This window comes from Felis catus, chromosome A2 (assembly GCF_018350175.1).
Source record: "Felis catus isolate Fca126 chromosome A2, F.catus_Fca126_mat1.0, whole genome shotgun sequence".
NCBI lineage: Eukaryota > Metazoa > Chordata > Mammalia > Carnivora > Felidae > Felis > Felis catus.
The window spans coordinates 25,701,778-25,719,094 of record NC_058369.1 but is presented as its reverse complement, the minus strand read 5'-3'; the positions used below and the strand labels follow the sequence as shown (position 1 = coordinate 25,719,094).

The 17,317-nt window shown below is 36.5% G+C and overlaps 1 protein-coding gene and 1 pseudogene across 3 annotated transcripts in view; one reads left to right on the top strand and one right to left on the bottom strand.

The window, feature by feature from the left end:
• DENND6A (DENN domain containing 6A) overlaps positions 1-14,814 on the top strand; it is a 66,794-nt gene extending 51,980 nt beyond the window's left edge. For all 3 annotated transcript variants that reach the window (XM_011279762.4, XM_006928909.5, XM_019823348.3), the window contains 8 exons: positions 7,411-7,476; positions 7,575-7,639; positions 8,221-8,310; positions 9,514-9,567; positions 9,672-9,781; positions 10,446-10,548; positions 11,716-11,790; positions 12,466-14,814. In XM_011279762.4, coding sequence (XP_011278064.1) covers positions 7,411-7,476; positions 7,575-7,639; positions 8,221-8,310; positions 9,514-9,567; positions 9,672-9,781; positions 10,446-10,548; positions 11,716-11,790; positions 12,466-12,597 — 695 coding nt within the window. In that variant the 3' untranslated portion in view covers positions 12,598-14,814. The remainder of the gene's footprint in view (positions 1-7,410; positions 7,477-7,574; positions 7,640-8,220; positions 8,311-9,513; positions 9,568-9,671; positions 9,782-10,445; positions 10,549-11,715; positions 11,791-12,465) is intronic.
• A 1,696-nt stretch (positions 14,815-16,510) lies between these two features.
• On the bottom strand, positions 16,511-17,049 carry LOC123381426 (annotated as a pseudogene).
• Positions 17,050-17,317: the final 268 nt, after the last annotated feature.

The following is a 17,317-nucleotide window of genomic DNA, read 5'->3' as shown; positions in this document are numbered from 1 at the left end:
GTTTTCTTTTCTTGTGATATCTTGCCAGCTAATATTCTTGCTACTCTGAGAATCCTCTTCAGGCAAGTGAAGTCACCATTTTTTTTAATTAAAAAATTTTTTTTTAATGTTTGTTTTTGAGACAGAGAGAGCGAGTAAGGGAGGGGCAGAGAGAAAGGGAGGGAGACGAAGATCCAAAGCAGGCTCTGTGCTGAGAGCAGAGAGCCTGATGCAAGGCTCAAACTCACAAACCGTGAGATCATGACATGAGCCGAAGTCAGATGTTTTAACTGACTGAGTCACCCTGGCGCCCCTCAAGTTAACCATTTAAAAGCAAGACCTAGGACCAGGGTGCCTGGGTGGCTCAGTTGGTTAAGCATCCCACGTCAGCTCAGGTCAGGATCTCGCAGATTGTGAGTTAAAGCCCCACATTGGGCTCTGTGCCCTCAGCCAAGAGCCTGGAACCTGCTTCTGATTCTGTCTCCCTCTCTCTATGTGCCACCCCCCCCCTTCTCTCTCTCTCAAAACTAAATAAACATTAAAAAAAATTGGGCACCTGGGTGGCTCAGTTGGTTAAGTATCCGACTTTGGATCAGTTCATGATCTCACAGTTCGTGAGTTCAAGCCCCACATCGGGCTCTATGCTGACAGCTCAGAGCCTGGACCCTGCTTCAGATTCTGTGTCTCCCTCTCTGTCTCTGCCCCTCCCCTGCTCATGCTCTGTTTCTGTCAAAAATAAGTAAACATTTAAAAAAAAATTTAAAAAACATATCAACTTCTAAAAAAACTAAAACAAATAAAAATAAAAGTAAGACCTAGGACCAAGGTAGGGGAGGGGACAATTCTTGGATTTATTTTTCAAAGTGGGGATGAGGGCAGGTATGGAATATTAGACTTTATTTTAAGCAGCCTACTTTAGAGAAGAGCTGATGTATTCTTTCTCATTATTTCTATCATGAGCTTATTTGGACCACTTCATCAGGTATCATTTTTTCTGTAGAAAGTGATGGCAGTGTGTGGAAACATTATGCTTTATAGATCCTTAGTGGTCAGTGAGGAGTGAATGCTAGAGGTTGTCAGTGTCCTCAGTTTGGTCCTTGTTCAATTAGTAGAGAAAATATGTTGTGGACAAAGAAACCAGAGGTAGTTCAATGATTTGGGTCAAGACTTTAATGTCTGACTGTTTCTGGGACTCACAGGTCTTATATGAGCACAAGTCTTTTCTGTTTTTTTATTTTTATTTTTATTTTTATTTTTATTTTTTTAATGTTTATTTATTTGAGCCCCGACACGGGGCTCAAACCCACAGACCACAAGATCATGACCTGAACCAAAGTCAAACGCTTAACTGAGCCACCCAGGCGCCCCAGTATAGGAGCACAAGTCTTAACAGAAGTGCAAAATTTCATTACGTTTAGAGTGTTTATGATACTTTCCCCCACTTACCCTAAAAGTTGTTTTTGTGGGTAAAATAAACATAACATAAAATTTACCATCGTAACTATTTTTAAGTATGTAATTCATTTAAAAATAATATAGTGGCATTAAGTGTATTCATACTGTGCAGCCATTGCCACTGTCCATTTCCAGAACTTCTTCATAATCTCAAACAGAAGGATTTGGATTTAGTTCACCCAAATACAAAATCTATTAAACAATAACTGCAATTAATGCATCCCCCCAACCCCTGGTAACTTCTATTCTAATTACTGTTTCTGTGAAGTTGACTTTTGCCCTTTGGTGTCTGACCTATTTCACTGTTTCAGGGTTCATTTATGTTGTAGTGTGCATAAGAATTGCATTCCTTTTTTTATTTTTATTTTTTTAATTTTTTTTTTCAACGTTTATTTATTTTTGGGACAGAGAGAGACAGAGCATGAACGGGGGAGGGGCAGAGAGAGAGGGAGACACAGAATCAGAAACAGGCTCCAGGCTCTGAGCCATCAGCCCAGAGCCCGACGCGGGGCTCGAACTCACGGAGCGCGAGATCGTGACCTGGCTGAAGTCGGACGCTTAACCGACTGCGCCACCCAGGCGCTCCTGCATTCCTTTTTTTAAAAGTAAAATGAATATAACATGAAATTTACCATCTTAACCATTTTTTAAGTATATAGTCTAGTGGCATTAAGTACATTCGCATTGTTGAACTATAGTCACCACCATATACTCAAATGCCCTTTTTATCTTGTAAAGTTGAAACTCTATACCCATTAAACAATAATTTGCCATCCACTTCTCTCTCTGCCACCATGCCCCAGCCTTTAGTAACTTTCTGTCGATAAGAATTTGACTACTCAGGTATTTCATGTAAGTGGAATTTTACTTTACTTGTCCTTTTGTGACTGGCTTATTTCACTTAGCAAAATGTCTTCAAGGTTCATTCATGTTGTAGCATGTGTCAGAATTTACTTCTTTGAGACCAAAGAATATCCCATTGTATATATATATACCACATTTTGTTTATCCACTTATCTGTCAGTGGACACTTAGGTTACTTCTACTTTTGAGTTATTGCAAACAATACTTCTATGAACATAGATGTACAAATATCTCTTTGAGTCTCTACTTTTAACTTCTTTTGAGTATAAACACAAAGTGGGTTTGTTGGACCATGTAGCCATGTGTGTTTAATTTTTTTGAGAAACTGCCATTTTTTTTTTTTTTTTTTTACTTTCCATTCTCACCAATAATGCGCAAAGGTGTCAATTTCTCCACATCCTTGCCAACACTTGTTATTTTTTGATGGTAGCCATCCTAATGGGAGTGAGGTGGTATCTTATTGTGGTTCTGATTTGCATTTCCCTAGTGATTAGTAATGTTGAGCACCTTTTCATGCGTTTACCGGCTAACCATATATCTTCCTTGGAGAATTATCTTTTCAAGTTCTTAGCCTGATTTTTAATCAGGTTGCTGTGTTGTTGTTGAGTTGTAGTTCTTTATATATTCTGGATACCAATCCGTTATCAGATAAATGCTTTTTAGATGTTTTCTCCTTTCTGTGATTTGCCTTGTCATTCTTTCATTTAAAGTGTCCTTTGATGCACAAAAGTTTTAAATTTTGATGGAGTCCAGTTTATCTGTATGTTCTTTTATTGCCCTTGCTTTTGGTATCATATTCATGAAAATCCATTTATCTTTTAATTTATGAGTGTTGGGTATATATATTGGGGCATTTTTCTGCTCATTGATATGAAGACCAGGACCACTGCATATGCTGCACAAGTTATGAAACACACTATCTGAAAGGGTCAGTAAAACTGCAGAAAAACTTTTATTTTGCAGGGAAGGCACAGGAAAACTGAAACAGCTTTACCAGAAACATACATTTAGTTTTAACCCTATAGAGGGATCATTCCTCCTGATGCAAAAGGATTATTTCTTCTGGTTTATATCTAGTTTTAGTTCACCTAAATCCTGTCAAATAGAGAAACATAATGTTAAGGTGGTGGTACTTAACAAATATTCCTCAAAGAGAAAGTAATTCTATTAGTGTATATTGGATCAGGTTATAAACTGATGATTTCTAAGCAGACATTAGGTGTGGTGATTTCACTAACAGTAAAATATTTGGCCTAAAGATTCTCATGCCAATATACAGAGGTGCAGCATTGATGACTATTAATTTAATAATGTTAAACCCCTCTCTAATGTGCATTGTACATAACAGATACTGAATAGGTATTTTTAATTAAAATAAATATCTGTGGGGCGCCTGGGTGGCTCAGTCAGTTGAGCGTCCGACTTCGGCTCAGGTCATGATCTCGCGGTCTGTGAGTCTGAGCCCCGCGTCAGGCTCTGTGCTGACAGCTCAGAGCCTGGAACCTGCTTTGGGTTCTGTGTCTCTCTCTGCCCCTCCCCAACTCATGCTCTGTCTCTCTCTCTCTCTCTCTCTCTGTCAAAAATAAAAAAAACTTTAAAAATAAATAAATGTCTGTAATTATAGGATTTTAATTTATTTTCAAACACTTTTTTTTCCCAAAGCCATCTGACAAATATCCATTAAATTTTTTTTTTTTTTTTGTAAAGGCAATGTATCTTCATGATGAATGTTCTTTTCATCTATTACACACTACAGTGTAAGAATTATGGTGGCTAGGGTTAGAGATCAGTATGCATCTTACACCTGATGAGGTCCAGTGAATCAGAGGGGAATCGTGTGAGTGAAGATTGCTGCATGGGTTTATTTTTGTCTTTTACCTTTTTAAAAAAATGGATAAGGATGCTACCTATCTTCATTATTAGCCAGAACGTACTGAATATAAAGAATGTACAAAACCTGCTGCTGAACTTTTCTCCCCCTCTTATACTCAGTTCTTTTTGCACAGTGAGTTTCAGGAAATAATATGTTAATAAATAGTGTTGGTGGATAGAGGAATTGCAAGTACTTTGTGAATTAGAGCAGAAAGAAACAGAAAATAAGTACAGAAATACTTAGACTTAGTCAAACCATTGTGGTTTTATACATGCTATTCTTTGGATTCTTGGGGTCAGAGGCAGATAAATGACTTGAAAGTAGTTATCTGTATAGTTAAATAGTATTCTGCACTTATTAAGGGGAAAAAAGTTTTACAGATCTTGTGATGAGAAGCTACTCTGAACTCTGGAAAGCACAACCACAAGATTCAAGATGAGAGACATTCTCATAAGAATTAGTACATGGGAATAGATAAAATATGTTGACAAAGTAAAAACTATGGGCTAATGAATCAAAAATATTCTGGAAACCTGGGCATTTCTGGACAGTGCTGTTCTCTCAGGCTGTCCCCATAGCCTCTTGTTTTACCTCCTCCACGGAGCTCCAGTAGCTCCCTCTCTTCTCTTTCCTTGCTGCACGTGTCTTGCTTCAGGTTCTGTTTCTACCCAGGAGCAGTACTCCACAATGCTTCTATTTTATCCTATAGGCTTTTCTCTTCCACCTCAAACTCCTTTGTGCAACACAGCAGCCCTACTCAGGAGTTCTGTCCATCTGTGGCTCAGATCTGCAGTGTGGCTTACATTATCACCACCTGGTGTCAGGGAGTATGTTAAGTGCAGATTTGATCCTGTTAGCTCATTGTCCCTAACCACCATCCCCCGTGCCCATGCTTTCAATCTCTCAGTCACCTTAGATGTCAGACATCTTTATAGTTCCTCTTGATCTGACCTTTGAATACCTCTCTAGCTTTATCTCTTGCCCTTCTTAGCATACTCTCCATTCCTACCTTTGTAGTGTAGTGGATAAGAGTGATGGCTCAGGGGGTTAGACTGCTTTATTTCATATCCTGGTTCAAGCATGTTATCTGTGTGTCCTTGGACAAGTTGTTCCTCTAGAGCTAACAACCTGTCTAAATGGGACATTGACCAATGAGGGTGGATAATGGCAATAAAGAGCCAGTGTTGGTGGCCTACCAAGTTTGTTTTATCCATGCCTTAGTTTTTTCATCTGTGAAATGGGCATGGTAAAATATACTTCTTTGTGAAGGTTAAATGCGATCATTCGTACAGTATTCAGAGCCCAGGACTGGCACAGATAAGATTGAGTAAATGGTGGCTATTACTATCCTTACCATATGTATAACTCTTTAGGCAACATGCTCTTTATGCTTCTGGACTTAACTCTACCTAAAAAGGTCTTTTTCCCTTGGATAACTTTTTATTTCTCTTATAAGACTGCTTACATATCACTTCCTTTAGGAAACCTCGATAATTTTTTCGCTCCTGTTTGGCCAAAACACTCTTTTGTGTTTCCATCGTATCTTGTTCATAATTTCATCTAAGTGTATATCCTTTCGTATTGTCATGTATGTCGGTTTGTCTTACTTTGCCATTAGATTGTGAATATTTGATGCCAGGAACTAGTTGTTTTATTTTTTATTTCCAGTATCTTGGTTTACTGACATTTACTGAATCAGTGAAAAAAAATTAGCCTGTGTATCCATGATATTGACTTCTATAACAAGGGTCTGTTTAAAGTTATTGGGACAATTGATAAAATTAGAGTATCACCTTTTAAAATTTTTTTTTTTTCAACGTTTATTTATTTTTGGGACAGAGAGACAGAGCATGAACGGGGGAGGGGCAGAGAGAGAGGGAGACACAGAATCGGAAACAGGCTCCAGGCTCTGAGCCATCAGCCCAGAGCCCGACGCGGGGCTCGAACTCACGGAGCGCGAGATCGTGACCTGGCTGAAGTCGGACGCTTAACCGACTGCGCCACCCAGGCGCCCCAGAGTATCACCTTTATCATACTGCAGCTTTTCTGTAAAATTGAAATTATTTCAAAGTAGAGAGTTTATAGAATACCTGTTTTACCACAGTACGTGGTCTAAAAATTCTTTAATGATATAACATTACAAGCAAAAATGCTCTGTGTTCCTGTAATTTCAACCCGAGATAACTTTAGATAGCAGTTTGATGTACATAACAATGTAAACAAAAATATTGTGTCAATTTAGAGCCTTGAATTAGATAATCTCTAGGTTGTCTTTCAGTTTTTAGGTCTTCTTACTCTTAGGCAGAGAGGAGGACAGAGAAAGGAAAAGAAAAAGTCTGATAAGTCTAGTGTGCTGTTGACGCTTCTAAGTGCTTAACTTGAGGCATTTTTCTGCTGATTAGAGGGTTATTTAGATTGCAGCTTCCCTTGACCCCAAAACCAGAACCACAGCATATGCTGTGCAAGTTGTCACAGCAGTCCTGCTCAGGAGTCCTGTCCATCTGTGCCTCAGACCTGTGGTTGTGGCATACACTGTCACCACCTGGTGGCAGTGTAAGTTTCTACAGTGCAAAAACAATTTGGGGAGGTGTCTGAAAAACACTTTTGAATACTATATCTGCATACTAACTTAGGAGTTCCTTATAATTCCATTTACTCTTCAAGGGGTATTTTATTAATATTTGCCACATAGATTTTCAATTTCATGTATTTGGCACAAAGATTTTAAATTATAAGTTGAGTGACAAAAGGAAAAATTTTGAGTAATGATAGATATTAATGAAAGATCAAATACCCATTTTATATAATTTACATACATTGTTTCTGTAATACTATAATAATCCCACATTCCTTTTATCCAGTTTTAAAGTACCAGGAATAAACTCTTCAATACTATTTGATGTTAAGAATACTTCATGGGGCGCCTGGGTGGCTCAGTCAGTTGAGTGAGCATCTGACTCTTGATTTCGACTCAGGTCATGATTCTGGGGTCATGAGATCAAGCCCTGTGTTGGGCTCTGTGCTGAGCTTGGAGCCTGCTTAAGGTTCTCTCTTTCTTTCCCTCTGCCCCTCTCCTCTGCTTCCTAACTCTCTTAAAAATAAATAAATAATAAGATAAAACTCTAAAGAATGCTTTAGCTACAAGATCCCTAAGTAATAAACAGACAATTCTTAAAAATTCCAGTTTTATAATGTGTAAAACTTGAATAGTGTAAGAATCTTTATGATGTTTCCTTCAGGTGAAATTCCTAAGCAGGTTAAAGTGAAAAAATTGAAGAACCTAAAGACTCTGGATTCTAAACCTGGTATTAATTTTTATTTTTTTTTAATTATTTTTAAATATATACTTAAATGAGTACCTGGGTCTTACTGTTCACCTTATTTTCTTTCATTTACTTCTTAGGAGTTTATACTTCTTATAAGCCATATCTAAATAGAGATGAAGAGATCATAAAACAATTACAGAAGGTAATTACTTGCTCATATTATTAATTTAAATTTCCTTGTTCAGGTATGCAATATCCAGCTAGGCAGCATGTGCGTTAGGTATAATGATATGAAATGAGGTCTTTCTTTTGAACCAAAGCTTCATAAAAATCAGGAGACTAAAGCAAGCAAAAGTTACGGGCTTGAAATGTGGGGCTGCAGTTGCCAAATAGTGCCAGTCTTTCTAGAAACTTGGGAGTTACAGTGAAAAAGTAATGTACTCTTCTTCCATGAGGTAGTTTAGCACCTAACAGGAGATAGTTACCATTTTTGGGGGAAATGTAAATAATACTAATACAGCAAGTATGAAGTAAAGACCATTCATTGTAAACTGATACTTTTAAGTACAGGATGAACATGTGATATTTTACTCTAAGGATTTTTTTCCACAGGATATTGCACAATGAACTTTAGGTTAAATTACTTCAAGGTGAAGTTCTGGTTTTGTTTTTTTTTTAATCAAGTAAAATACATATTTACATATCAGTCGAGCTACTATAATTATCCACTGTCTTATATTCCTTTATACTAGAATGTATGTTCTCATTGCTTTTTCTTTTAAGGGCGTACAACAGAAACGTCCTTCTGAGGCTCAAAGTGTTATTCTCCGTCGCTATTTTTTGGAACTGACACAAAGTTTCATCATTCCATTAGTAAGTTAACGTATATATTTGTTTAATGATTTGTTGAAGGCTATATGCATGTTTTTCCCATTCACAAAAACCTTAAGTTGTTTGGCTTGCTCATGTGTTTGGTGATTAAAAATAGAGTGATTTGCAGGAGACCTGGACTCTGTTCTAATATTAACTTTGTGACTTTGGCAAGTCACTTCCTTTCACTGACACTCATTTTCTTTTACTGTAAAAGTGACTAATTCCACTTTTCCTAAATATCTTTCAGGGTTGTTGTGAATCTTAAATGAGATAATTGTGAAATGTTATATGATTATTGCATTTGCACCTTAAAAGAAAGTTAACCTGGAGCTTCTTTCTCTGATATTATTTTCTTGAGCACAGTTTGGTATGATATCCATGAGACTGGTAGCTCCATGATGACAGGGGCCTTGTCTGTCTTGTTCATTATCTTTTCCTCAGTCTGGTATCTGATAGCACTCAATATGGAATAAATGGCTAGATGATATGGGTATTCTATGAAATTTAGTGGAATAACATATTAAAATACTAAAAGATGATTCACAGTATCCGACAGTACCATAATGTGGTCCTAGTCTGGATACTGCATCAGAGAGAGATTCCATGTAGTTACTAACATAATCTATCTGTGAATATTATATGGGAGCAACATGGAGATCTTTGCTATTACATTTTGAGATGAAATAGTCTTTCTTGTTCTATGCGTGTTAATTAATTTTGTTCCATTTAAATCTGTCTGTCTAAGTAAATGAACTTTACTGCAGTCCTTAAAGGCATGGGCTAAAGTCAATACACCCGAATTCAGGTTCAGGCTCTGTGACCATGAGCAGGTTATTCAGCCTTTCAAAGCCTGTTTTCCAGTAATTACTGCCACATGGGATGTTTGCAAGGATTAAAAGAGATCATGCATGTAAAATGTTGAGTACATTTTCTGGCACATACTCCCCCATTAAGGCTAATGATTATGCAGACCCTTGGATTATCTAAGATTTAGTTAAATTCTTACTGAAAGTCTGACTTCTCAATTCAATCTAAGTTTTGTTATGTCTGTCGTGGGCTGTGATGGCACTGCTGCTGTCCATTGAAAGAGCACATGATGGAAAACTTAGAAACCCATTTCTTTCAGGTCAGTCTGTTTAAATGGTTTTGAAGACTCTGTAGGTAAGAATGCCTAACTTTGATGAATTTTTTTATTGGTTTTAGGAAAGATATGTGGCAAGCTTGATGCCTTTGCAGAAAAGCATCTCTCCATGGAAGGTATAACTTATTCAGTTAAATTCCTATTTGAGTTCTCTAACTGTAATTAACTTTTGTGAATATATCTATTTCTGATTTTTAAATCAGTATGTCCTAATTTCTAGAGTCCACCCCAATTAAGACAATTCCTTCCAGAAGAATTTATGAAAACACTTGAGAAAACAGGACCTCAGCTGACCTCTAGAATAAAAGGCGATTGGATTGGACTTTACCGGTTGGTCATTTTTTTTTTCTTCTTTTTCACCCATCTGTAGAGCCTTATTTAAAAACAAAACAGGGGCGCCTGGGTGGCTCAGTCGGTTAAGTGTCCGACTTCAGCTCAGGTCATGATCTCGTGGTTTGTGAGTCCGAGCCCTGCGTCAGGCTCTGTGCTAACAGCTCGGAGCCTGGAGCCTGCTTCGGATTCTGTGTCTCCCTGTCTCTCTGCCCCTCCCCTGCTCATACTCTGTCTCTCTCTGTCTCTCAAAAATAAATAAATGTTAAAAAATAAATAAATAAAATTAAAATAAAAACAAAACAAAGGAGCACCTGAGGTGGCTCAGTCGGTTAAGCATCTGACTCTTGATTTAAGCTCAGGTCATGATCTCATGGTTCATGGGATCGAGCTCTGCTGTCAGCACAGAGCCTACTTGGGATTCTCTCTATCCCTTGCTGTCTGCCCCTTCTCTGCTGCATGCACTTTCTCTCTCTCTCTCTCTCTCTCTCTCTCTCTCTCAAAATAAATAAGCATTAAAAAAATAAAAACAAAAAACTGGCTTTAAACTTATATTTAAAAAAAAAATTCCATTGTTTCAGTTATCCAAGCTGTAGTTTAGGAAAGGTATTGAGAACAAGTAAGTCATAATCAAACTTTGCATTTTTAAAATTTGTTTTTATAGGCATTTTCTAAAATCTCCGAATTTTGATGGTTGGTTCAAGACCCGGCGGAAGGAAATGACCCAGAAATTGGAGGCACTCCATTTAGAAGTTCTTTGTGAAGAGGTTAGAAGACAGTATGTTTGTGTGATGATTAACAATTATTGAAAATAAAGATAACATTATCCTTGGAAGCTGGGAGATTATACCCATATCCACTACTTTGTAAATAATAATAACTAACTTTTCTGGATCATGTGCTATGTGCCAAGGACTGTATAGGTGTTTTATATGGATAATGTCTTTTAGTCCACACAATAATTAATTGAAGTGGGTGTGTTATGATCTTCATTATGAGATCCCCAAAGATTATAAGTTAAGTGACTTGCTTCAGATCATATCACTGCTAAGTGGTGGAGTCAGCAGTGAGCTAGAGTCCACTTGCACTGACCCACAGGAGCTGACTGTGTACATCTCTTCCCAGCTTTGCATTCGGTGATCTCAGGTTGGTAGATTGAAACTGGCTGTAGTGGGAGTATTACACCACACTGGCAAATGCTACAAACCAGAGACTTTTCCTGGAGCACTGGTGGTTAAATATTTACCAGCATGCCACTGGATAGAATCAAGATTCAGATCTGAGCACCTTTATTAACAATTTTTTATTTTTATGATTAACAATTTTTTCCTGTATTTTGACTGTTTATAATCTATAATTTGTTACCAGACTATTTTAAATTAAGCTACTTGTGAAAATATAAAGGATAGCTTAATTTTTATTTAGCTTGAGGTGGGCTAGTCTTGGAGTGAACTCCCAGTGACTGTGGTTGAGAGAAGGAATACAATGAAGACAACTACAGAGAAGCCCAGGAGGAACTTATTTGTAGATATAAAGCTTATATCCAGTAATATATTCATGTTTACAAGTATCTTAATTTGTTCCTTATAAATTGAAATACGCACTACTTAGTAGGGATGGGCGTTAGTATTATACTTTGAATTGCAGTTTTTTCTTTATTGATCTAAAAGGGCTATCTCAGACACGAGTTTTACATTTTGTTTTATTTCCAAGTATTAGACAGTTGTTCTAGCTAATGCCAAAAATGATCTAATTAATGTTGTTAGAATATTATCTACAGAATTATTCTTGTACTGTAATGCTGTATCTGATTTATATACTCTGTTCTCCTTTTCCTTCCTATCCTTCCTTGTCAGTAGCCTTGCCTGTTAAAATAGAGCAGTTTGAGAAGTCATTTGGTTATTTGCTGATTTGGGATTTGTTTATTCTTCTAGGACTTACTTCTCTGGACCCAGAAACACACAGAGGTAGAAACAGTTGACCTTGTATTGAAGCTAAAAAACAAGCTGGTACGTAGCCAAAACAGCAAAGATCCATGACGATATTTTTCTCACAGCTGAGGTGATAGTTCATGATACGTTGCCGAAGTAGCTTTTTAAATGAGAGGACTTAAGATTGGTCAATTGATGGTAGATCTGAGTGAAAATACTTGGTCACTCAAACAGATCATAATGGTGCCATATTATTTTAAAAAATATTTATGAGGGGTCTACTGAGCTCTACAAAAAACATTGTCAGGACGCCTGGGTGGCTCAGTTGGTTAAGCATCCATCCAACTCTTGATTTCCGCTCAGGTCATGATCTCACAATTTCTGAGATCAAGCCCCACATCGGATTCTGTGCTGACAGCCTGGAGCCTGCTCGGGATTCTCTCTCTCTCTCTCTCTCTCTCTCTCTCTCTCTCTCTCAATAAATAAGTAAACTTAAGAAAAAAAATTGTCATTTATACTTAATACCACATTGTACTTATAGGTATTATCTATTAATTTACATAGAAGTCTTTTATTGAGCCAGCAATATATTGTTTAAATGGCATATTCTTTGCTTTTTTACAGTTTCTATAAATTCTGGTATAAGTTTGAATCTTCCAATCATTAGATCATAAAACTGTTCATTTAGAGAATATAATGTCCTAGTACAGACTCAGAGGATAATTTAAATGCTTCCAAATGTTCCTTATGTAGTTGCAGGCTGATCGAGAACATTTACCTGTGAAACCTGACACTATGGAAAAGTTACGGACACACATAGATGCAATTATCTTAGCGTTGCCAGAGGACCTACAAGGCATACTGCTCAAAACGGGCATGACATGATATTTGCCAGGATTTTCCAGCCGAAAAGGATTGTGCACCATGAAGCATACTGACATTTCAACCCGACGCGCAAAGGAGATGTCTCAGCGTGGAAAATAGCCGTGAATGCTAGCTACAGGGTGGAAAGACTATACTGACTAAACAGACCTTTTTAGTGCATTATTTTTAAAAATGGACATCTGTGGTGGTTCCACTTTAATATTGAAACACCGAGAGGCATTTCTATATTTTTAATCATGTTCTAAAGTGCTCTTATGAGAGACCTGTGGGGCCATCAGTATAAGTGATTCCAAACTGCAGTGCTGGCATTGCAGATATTTTTTTAAATTGGTGCTGCTTTGCCCAATCATGTTAAAACTCAGGGGGATATATAAAAATAACATTCACACTGGCTCTCTTCTTAAGAAGAAGGAAAATACTGAACTGTCCAACTGTAGTTAGAAGTGATTAATGCTTTTGTAGTGCCTTCTGTTGTCCATGTTTCACAAAGCCCAGCTGCTACTCTTGAAGCTTTTTCTTGATTATTATACATAATTTTATAAGGCATTCTTCTGAGTAATCATTGCTTAAAAATACATTTCTTGCCTCCCGTCATGTTTATTGTTAGTGCCCTGGTGGGTGATTTTTTTCAGTGGTCATGTAAGTTTCATTTCAGTATATTCTATACCATTTCAGATTTAATCTTACCACTTTCTCCAAAGGCAAGAAAGCATCTGGCATTAATTATGGAAGGGTTTATTTCCTCTTATCATTTACTGGTTGGACCTGTTTAAGTTAATTAGCTTGTATGTTTTTCAGAGATACTCTAATTGTAAAACTCATAATCAGCTATTTTTAAAACTGAACTATTCTTATTTCAAAGGCATTCATAAACCTTTTATGTTATAGTCATTTGGGTGATCGTAAGATTAATTTTCAGCATTATTTGTTTAGTATGGAACTTTTTTCCCCCCAAATTCATATTTCTCTGAACACTTTCCCTACTGTTGTTAGACATGGGGAATTTTGCCTAACTCACTGTTAGAGCTAGTTTGTTGTTGTTGTTGTTGTTTTGTTTGTTTTTGTTTTGTTTTGTTTAAACTGTGCTGCCTTGCCAAAAATAGAAGATTGTGGTTTGGTAGAGTACAGTTGTTTGGTTTGTGTTTGAGTAGGAGTGTCCTCCAGAAGCCACTATTTAAAATAGCCACACATGACATAGCACATATGTAAATAGCTGTGTCTTGAATTACCCTCTAAGTAACCAAATTTAGTTGTTATGTGTTTGTAATAGAAATGACTTCAGAAGCTATCTCTTGTTTTCTGTTAATGCAACTCTTAAGGGCACTTCTGACCCAGAAAGCCTCCTTGTGTTTGTAACTGTGGTCTTATACCCAAATGTGCCCTTTTCTCATGGATACAGTCTCTTGAAGCATACCTCAAAGTCATAGAGAGAATATGGCATTTGAAAGAAATCATTTGCCTTGGATCCATATGAGTTATTTTGTGAAACAACATTGTCTTTATGGAAAAGGGGCAACTACTTTTATATGCTAAAGTATTTCATATCTTTCTGGGAAACCTTATTTAGGTATAAATGGTCATCTTATTATTTTTCAAAAAGGGGTATTTTAATAATCTTACAATTTATATACAGTTTGTGACCAGAATTTGGAAGTCCTTAGTGTCATATCAAGGATCTTTTAAATTATACCACTACAGGATGTATCATTTCAAGTTTATTTTGCACAGCTAGTGAGTAACAAAGGATGCCAAGTAGCACAATAACAGTATCTTCATATTTAACTAAAACCTAACACATGTTGAAAACCATTATCATACTTACCTGGTTTATCTATTAATTTCAAATTATGTATTTGTAGAAATAACTTAAAATTGGATTGGGAACCTGAGAAAGACTGACTAGTAACAATTCTTTGTGTGATTTTCAGTGTTGCCTTTTTTTTTTTTTTTTTTTTGAGGAGACATTGTTAAGATCTAAAACCTACCGTTTAATGTTTATCTCCACCAGCATCAGAAGGAATCACTGCTTTCAGGGTGTTATGTAATGCCTAGTGCCTTCTGTTTTCAGTGGAAAAGAGGTTTTATGAAGGCATTTATGGCCATTACTGAAAAGTGAATTAAAGGCCTTGGATTTTAAAGCACTTGGATATCTTGTGTTATTTCTGAGTAAGGTTGGAATGCTTGAGAAAACACATAATAAATGAAACTTGTGCATTATGAGATGTCTTTTACTTCCTAACTTATTTTTAAAAATTCAAATGAAAACCTTCTTCTGTTTACTATGAGCAAGTGGACAGTCCAGTGTAATAACAGATAATTAAGTGATTTCATATCCTTCGTGGTAGTGTATTGATTTCATGAAATGTTCTGATGAAAAAATTTTAGCTTAGTAATCTACATAGTTATTGTTAGATTCTCCCTTATTTAGTACCTTTTTTTTAACCTTTTCTTTTTTAATCTCAAATTACTTATTTCTTCATCTCCTTTTTTAAAGTATATGATACTATTCTTTGGATTTTAATTTATTAATAAAATATATTGGATGTTATTCTTTTTTGAAGTTACTAGGTAATATCTTGAACGTACACTATGAAATATTTCAGTTCATTTAAAAGAAATTCCATTAAAATCTGTCCTTTTGTTTTCATTTGCTCATAACTTAATTCATTTGTTTGTATACAACTGAATTTTACTAACTTTCTCCTTTTAACAGAACTTGGGGAAAAACTCAGTTACTAACTTCCCAATATTAGTCTTCTAAAAACAGTTTTTAGGAAGACAAAAAAAGTCTCTAACTATGGATAAATATCTATAACAAAACATGTTAACTCGTATTAGTAACTAAATTATCATTAAGAATTTAATATCTTTCCATGTATCCAAGATATAATATTTATATGCCATGTACAACTTGGCTGAATTGTGGTATTTATTATTGTGCCAATAGAAGTTAGTACTTGTTAAGAAAATAGAGCTCCTAAATTTTTTTTCAATTACACTTCCCAGTTTGTTTGAAATAGTTAAAGCATGGCAGGAGAATTCAGCCATATCCTGTTCTGCAGGTTTACTTCCACTTTTGAACACCAGGCTTTCTCTGTTACCCATTACTTGAATGCTGTGCTGTGCCTAATCAAATTAAGATTATTGTTTTCTAATAATCAGAGCTCTCATTCCATTTTACTGGTGTCACCACTCGGCTTGGTTTCTTCTGGTTTTGTTTTTTGTCTTTTGGGTTGGTTGGTTTGTTTTTGCCTCCCCATTCTCTGTGTCATCATAATATCATTTCTGTTTAGCCAGTAGAAAGCTAACCTTCATAGATCCTTCATTTTTTTCCTGTTCCTCATGTTTCCCCATACTAACCAGTATGAATACATTGTAGCATAAATTACTTGTAGAATGATTGAGGTACTTTAGAAAAATAGTTAACTTTACATTCCAGAGTTGTCACACTTGCCATTAAGTGAATAGATTTTTAGACTTCAGTAGGAAACTATTGAAATGATTGATTTTGATCTAATGAAATGGGTAAATATTTTTATAGCCAGAGGCTCTGGTGATGGAACCCAGCAATTTGTGTTTTTAAAAAAACAGCTTTATTGAAGTATAATTGACATATAATAAACTGAAGACTAAAATTTAAAGTGTACAATTTGATAAGTTTTGACATTTGAATACACCCATAAAACCATCACCACAGTTGAGATAGGAACACACCCATCACCTCCCAAAATTCCCTCATGTTCCTTCGCACTCCTTCCTGCCCCTCTCCCCAAACCACTGATGTGTGTTCTGTCACTATATGTTGGTTTGTATTTCTAGAGTTTGATATAAATGGAATTATATAGTATGTACTTCTTTTTTTGATCTTTTTTTTTCTTAACATGTTATTAATACGGTATTTGTCTTCCCTCTGTCAAACCCTGAGCCAACCACTTTCCCCAGCCTGCCTGGTGATATACAGGAAAAGGAATATACAGATCAGATGAGACATGGGAGAAAGAACTGGGTGGTGGAGGGGACTCCTTAACATGGTGAAGAGGATGAAAAAGGCTACCATCAGGCAAAAGAGCCCCATGGCCTCTGAGAGGGCAAAGCCCAGAATGACATACGAGAAGAGCTGTTGCTTCAAAGTTCCTGACATAACCAGTGATAAGGCTCCCAAACACAGTCCAAATCCCAGCCCCAGAGCCAGCCATCTGGCTGTGGCAGCCGCAACCCCACTGAATTTAGCTGCTGTGTCAATGTCCCTTGAAATGGCACTCATTTAGAATTTATGACTAGGGATAAGTGAGGCTGCCCAGTTCCTGAGGGTCTCATTGGCAGTTTCTCTGGTTGTTTTAGCACTGCTGCAAAAAGTGGTCAACTTACCAGCTGAGACGTGCTCCTGACTAGTGAAGGGGTCAAGACAAATTTGGTATGCATGTACATTTTCAGAGAGTAAGGGGCTGTGGCAGGAGACCTGCTCCTTGTGCAGAGAGGGATCTAACTTCTTTTACTCAGCATAGTTGTTTTGAGATTTGTTCATGTTACATGTATTGATAGTTCATTCCTTTTATTGCTGAGTAGTATTCTATTATATGGCTCTAACAAAAAAGTCTTATCTACTCAACTGTTGATGGACATTTGGGTCATTTCTAGTTTTTGACTATTACACATAAAGCTGCTATAAACATTCATATATAAGCATTTTGTATAGACATATATATCCTTTCTTCTTGGG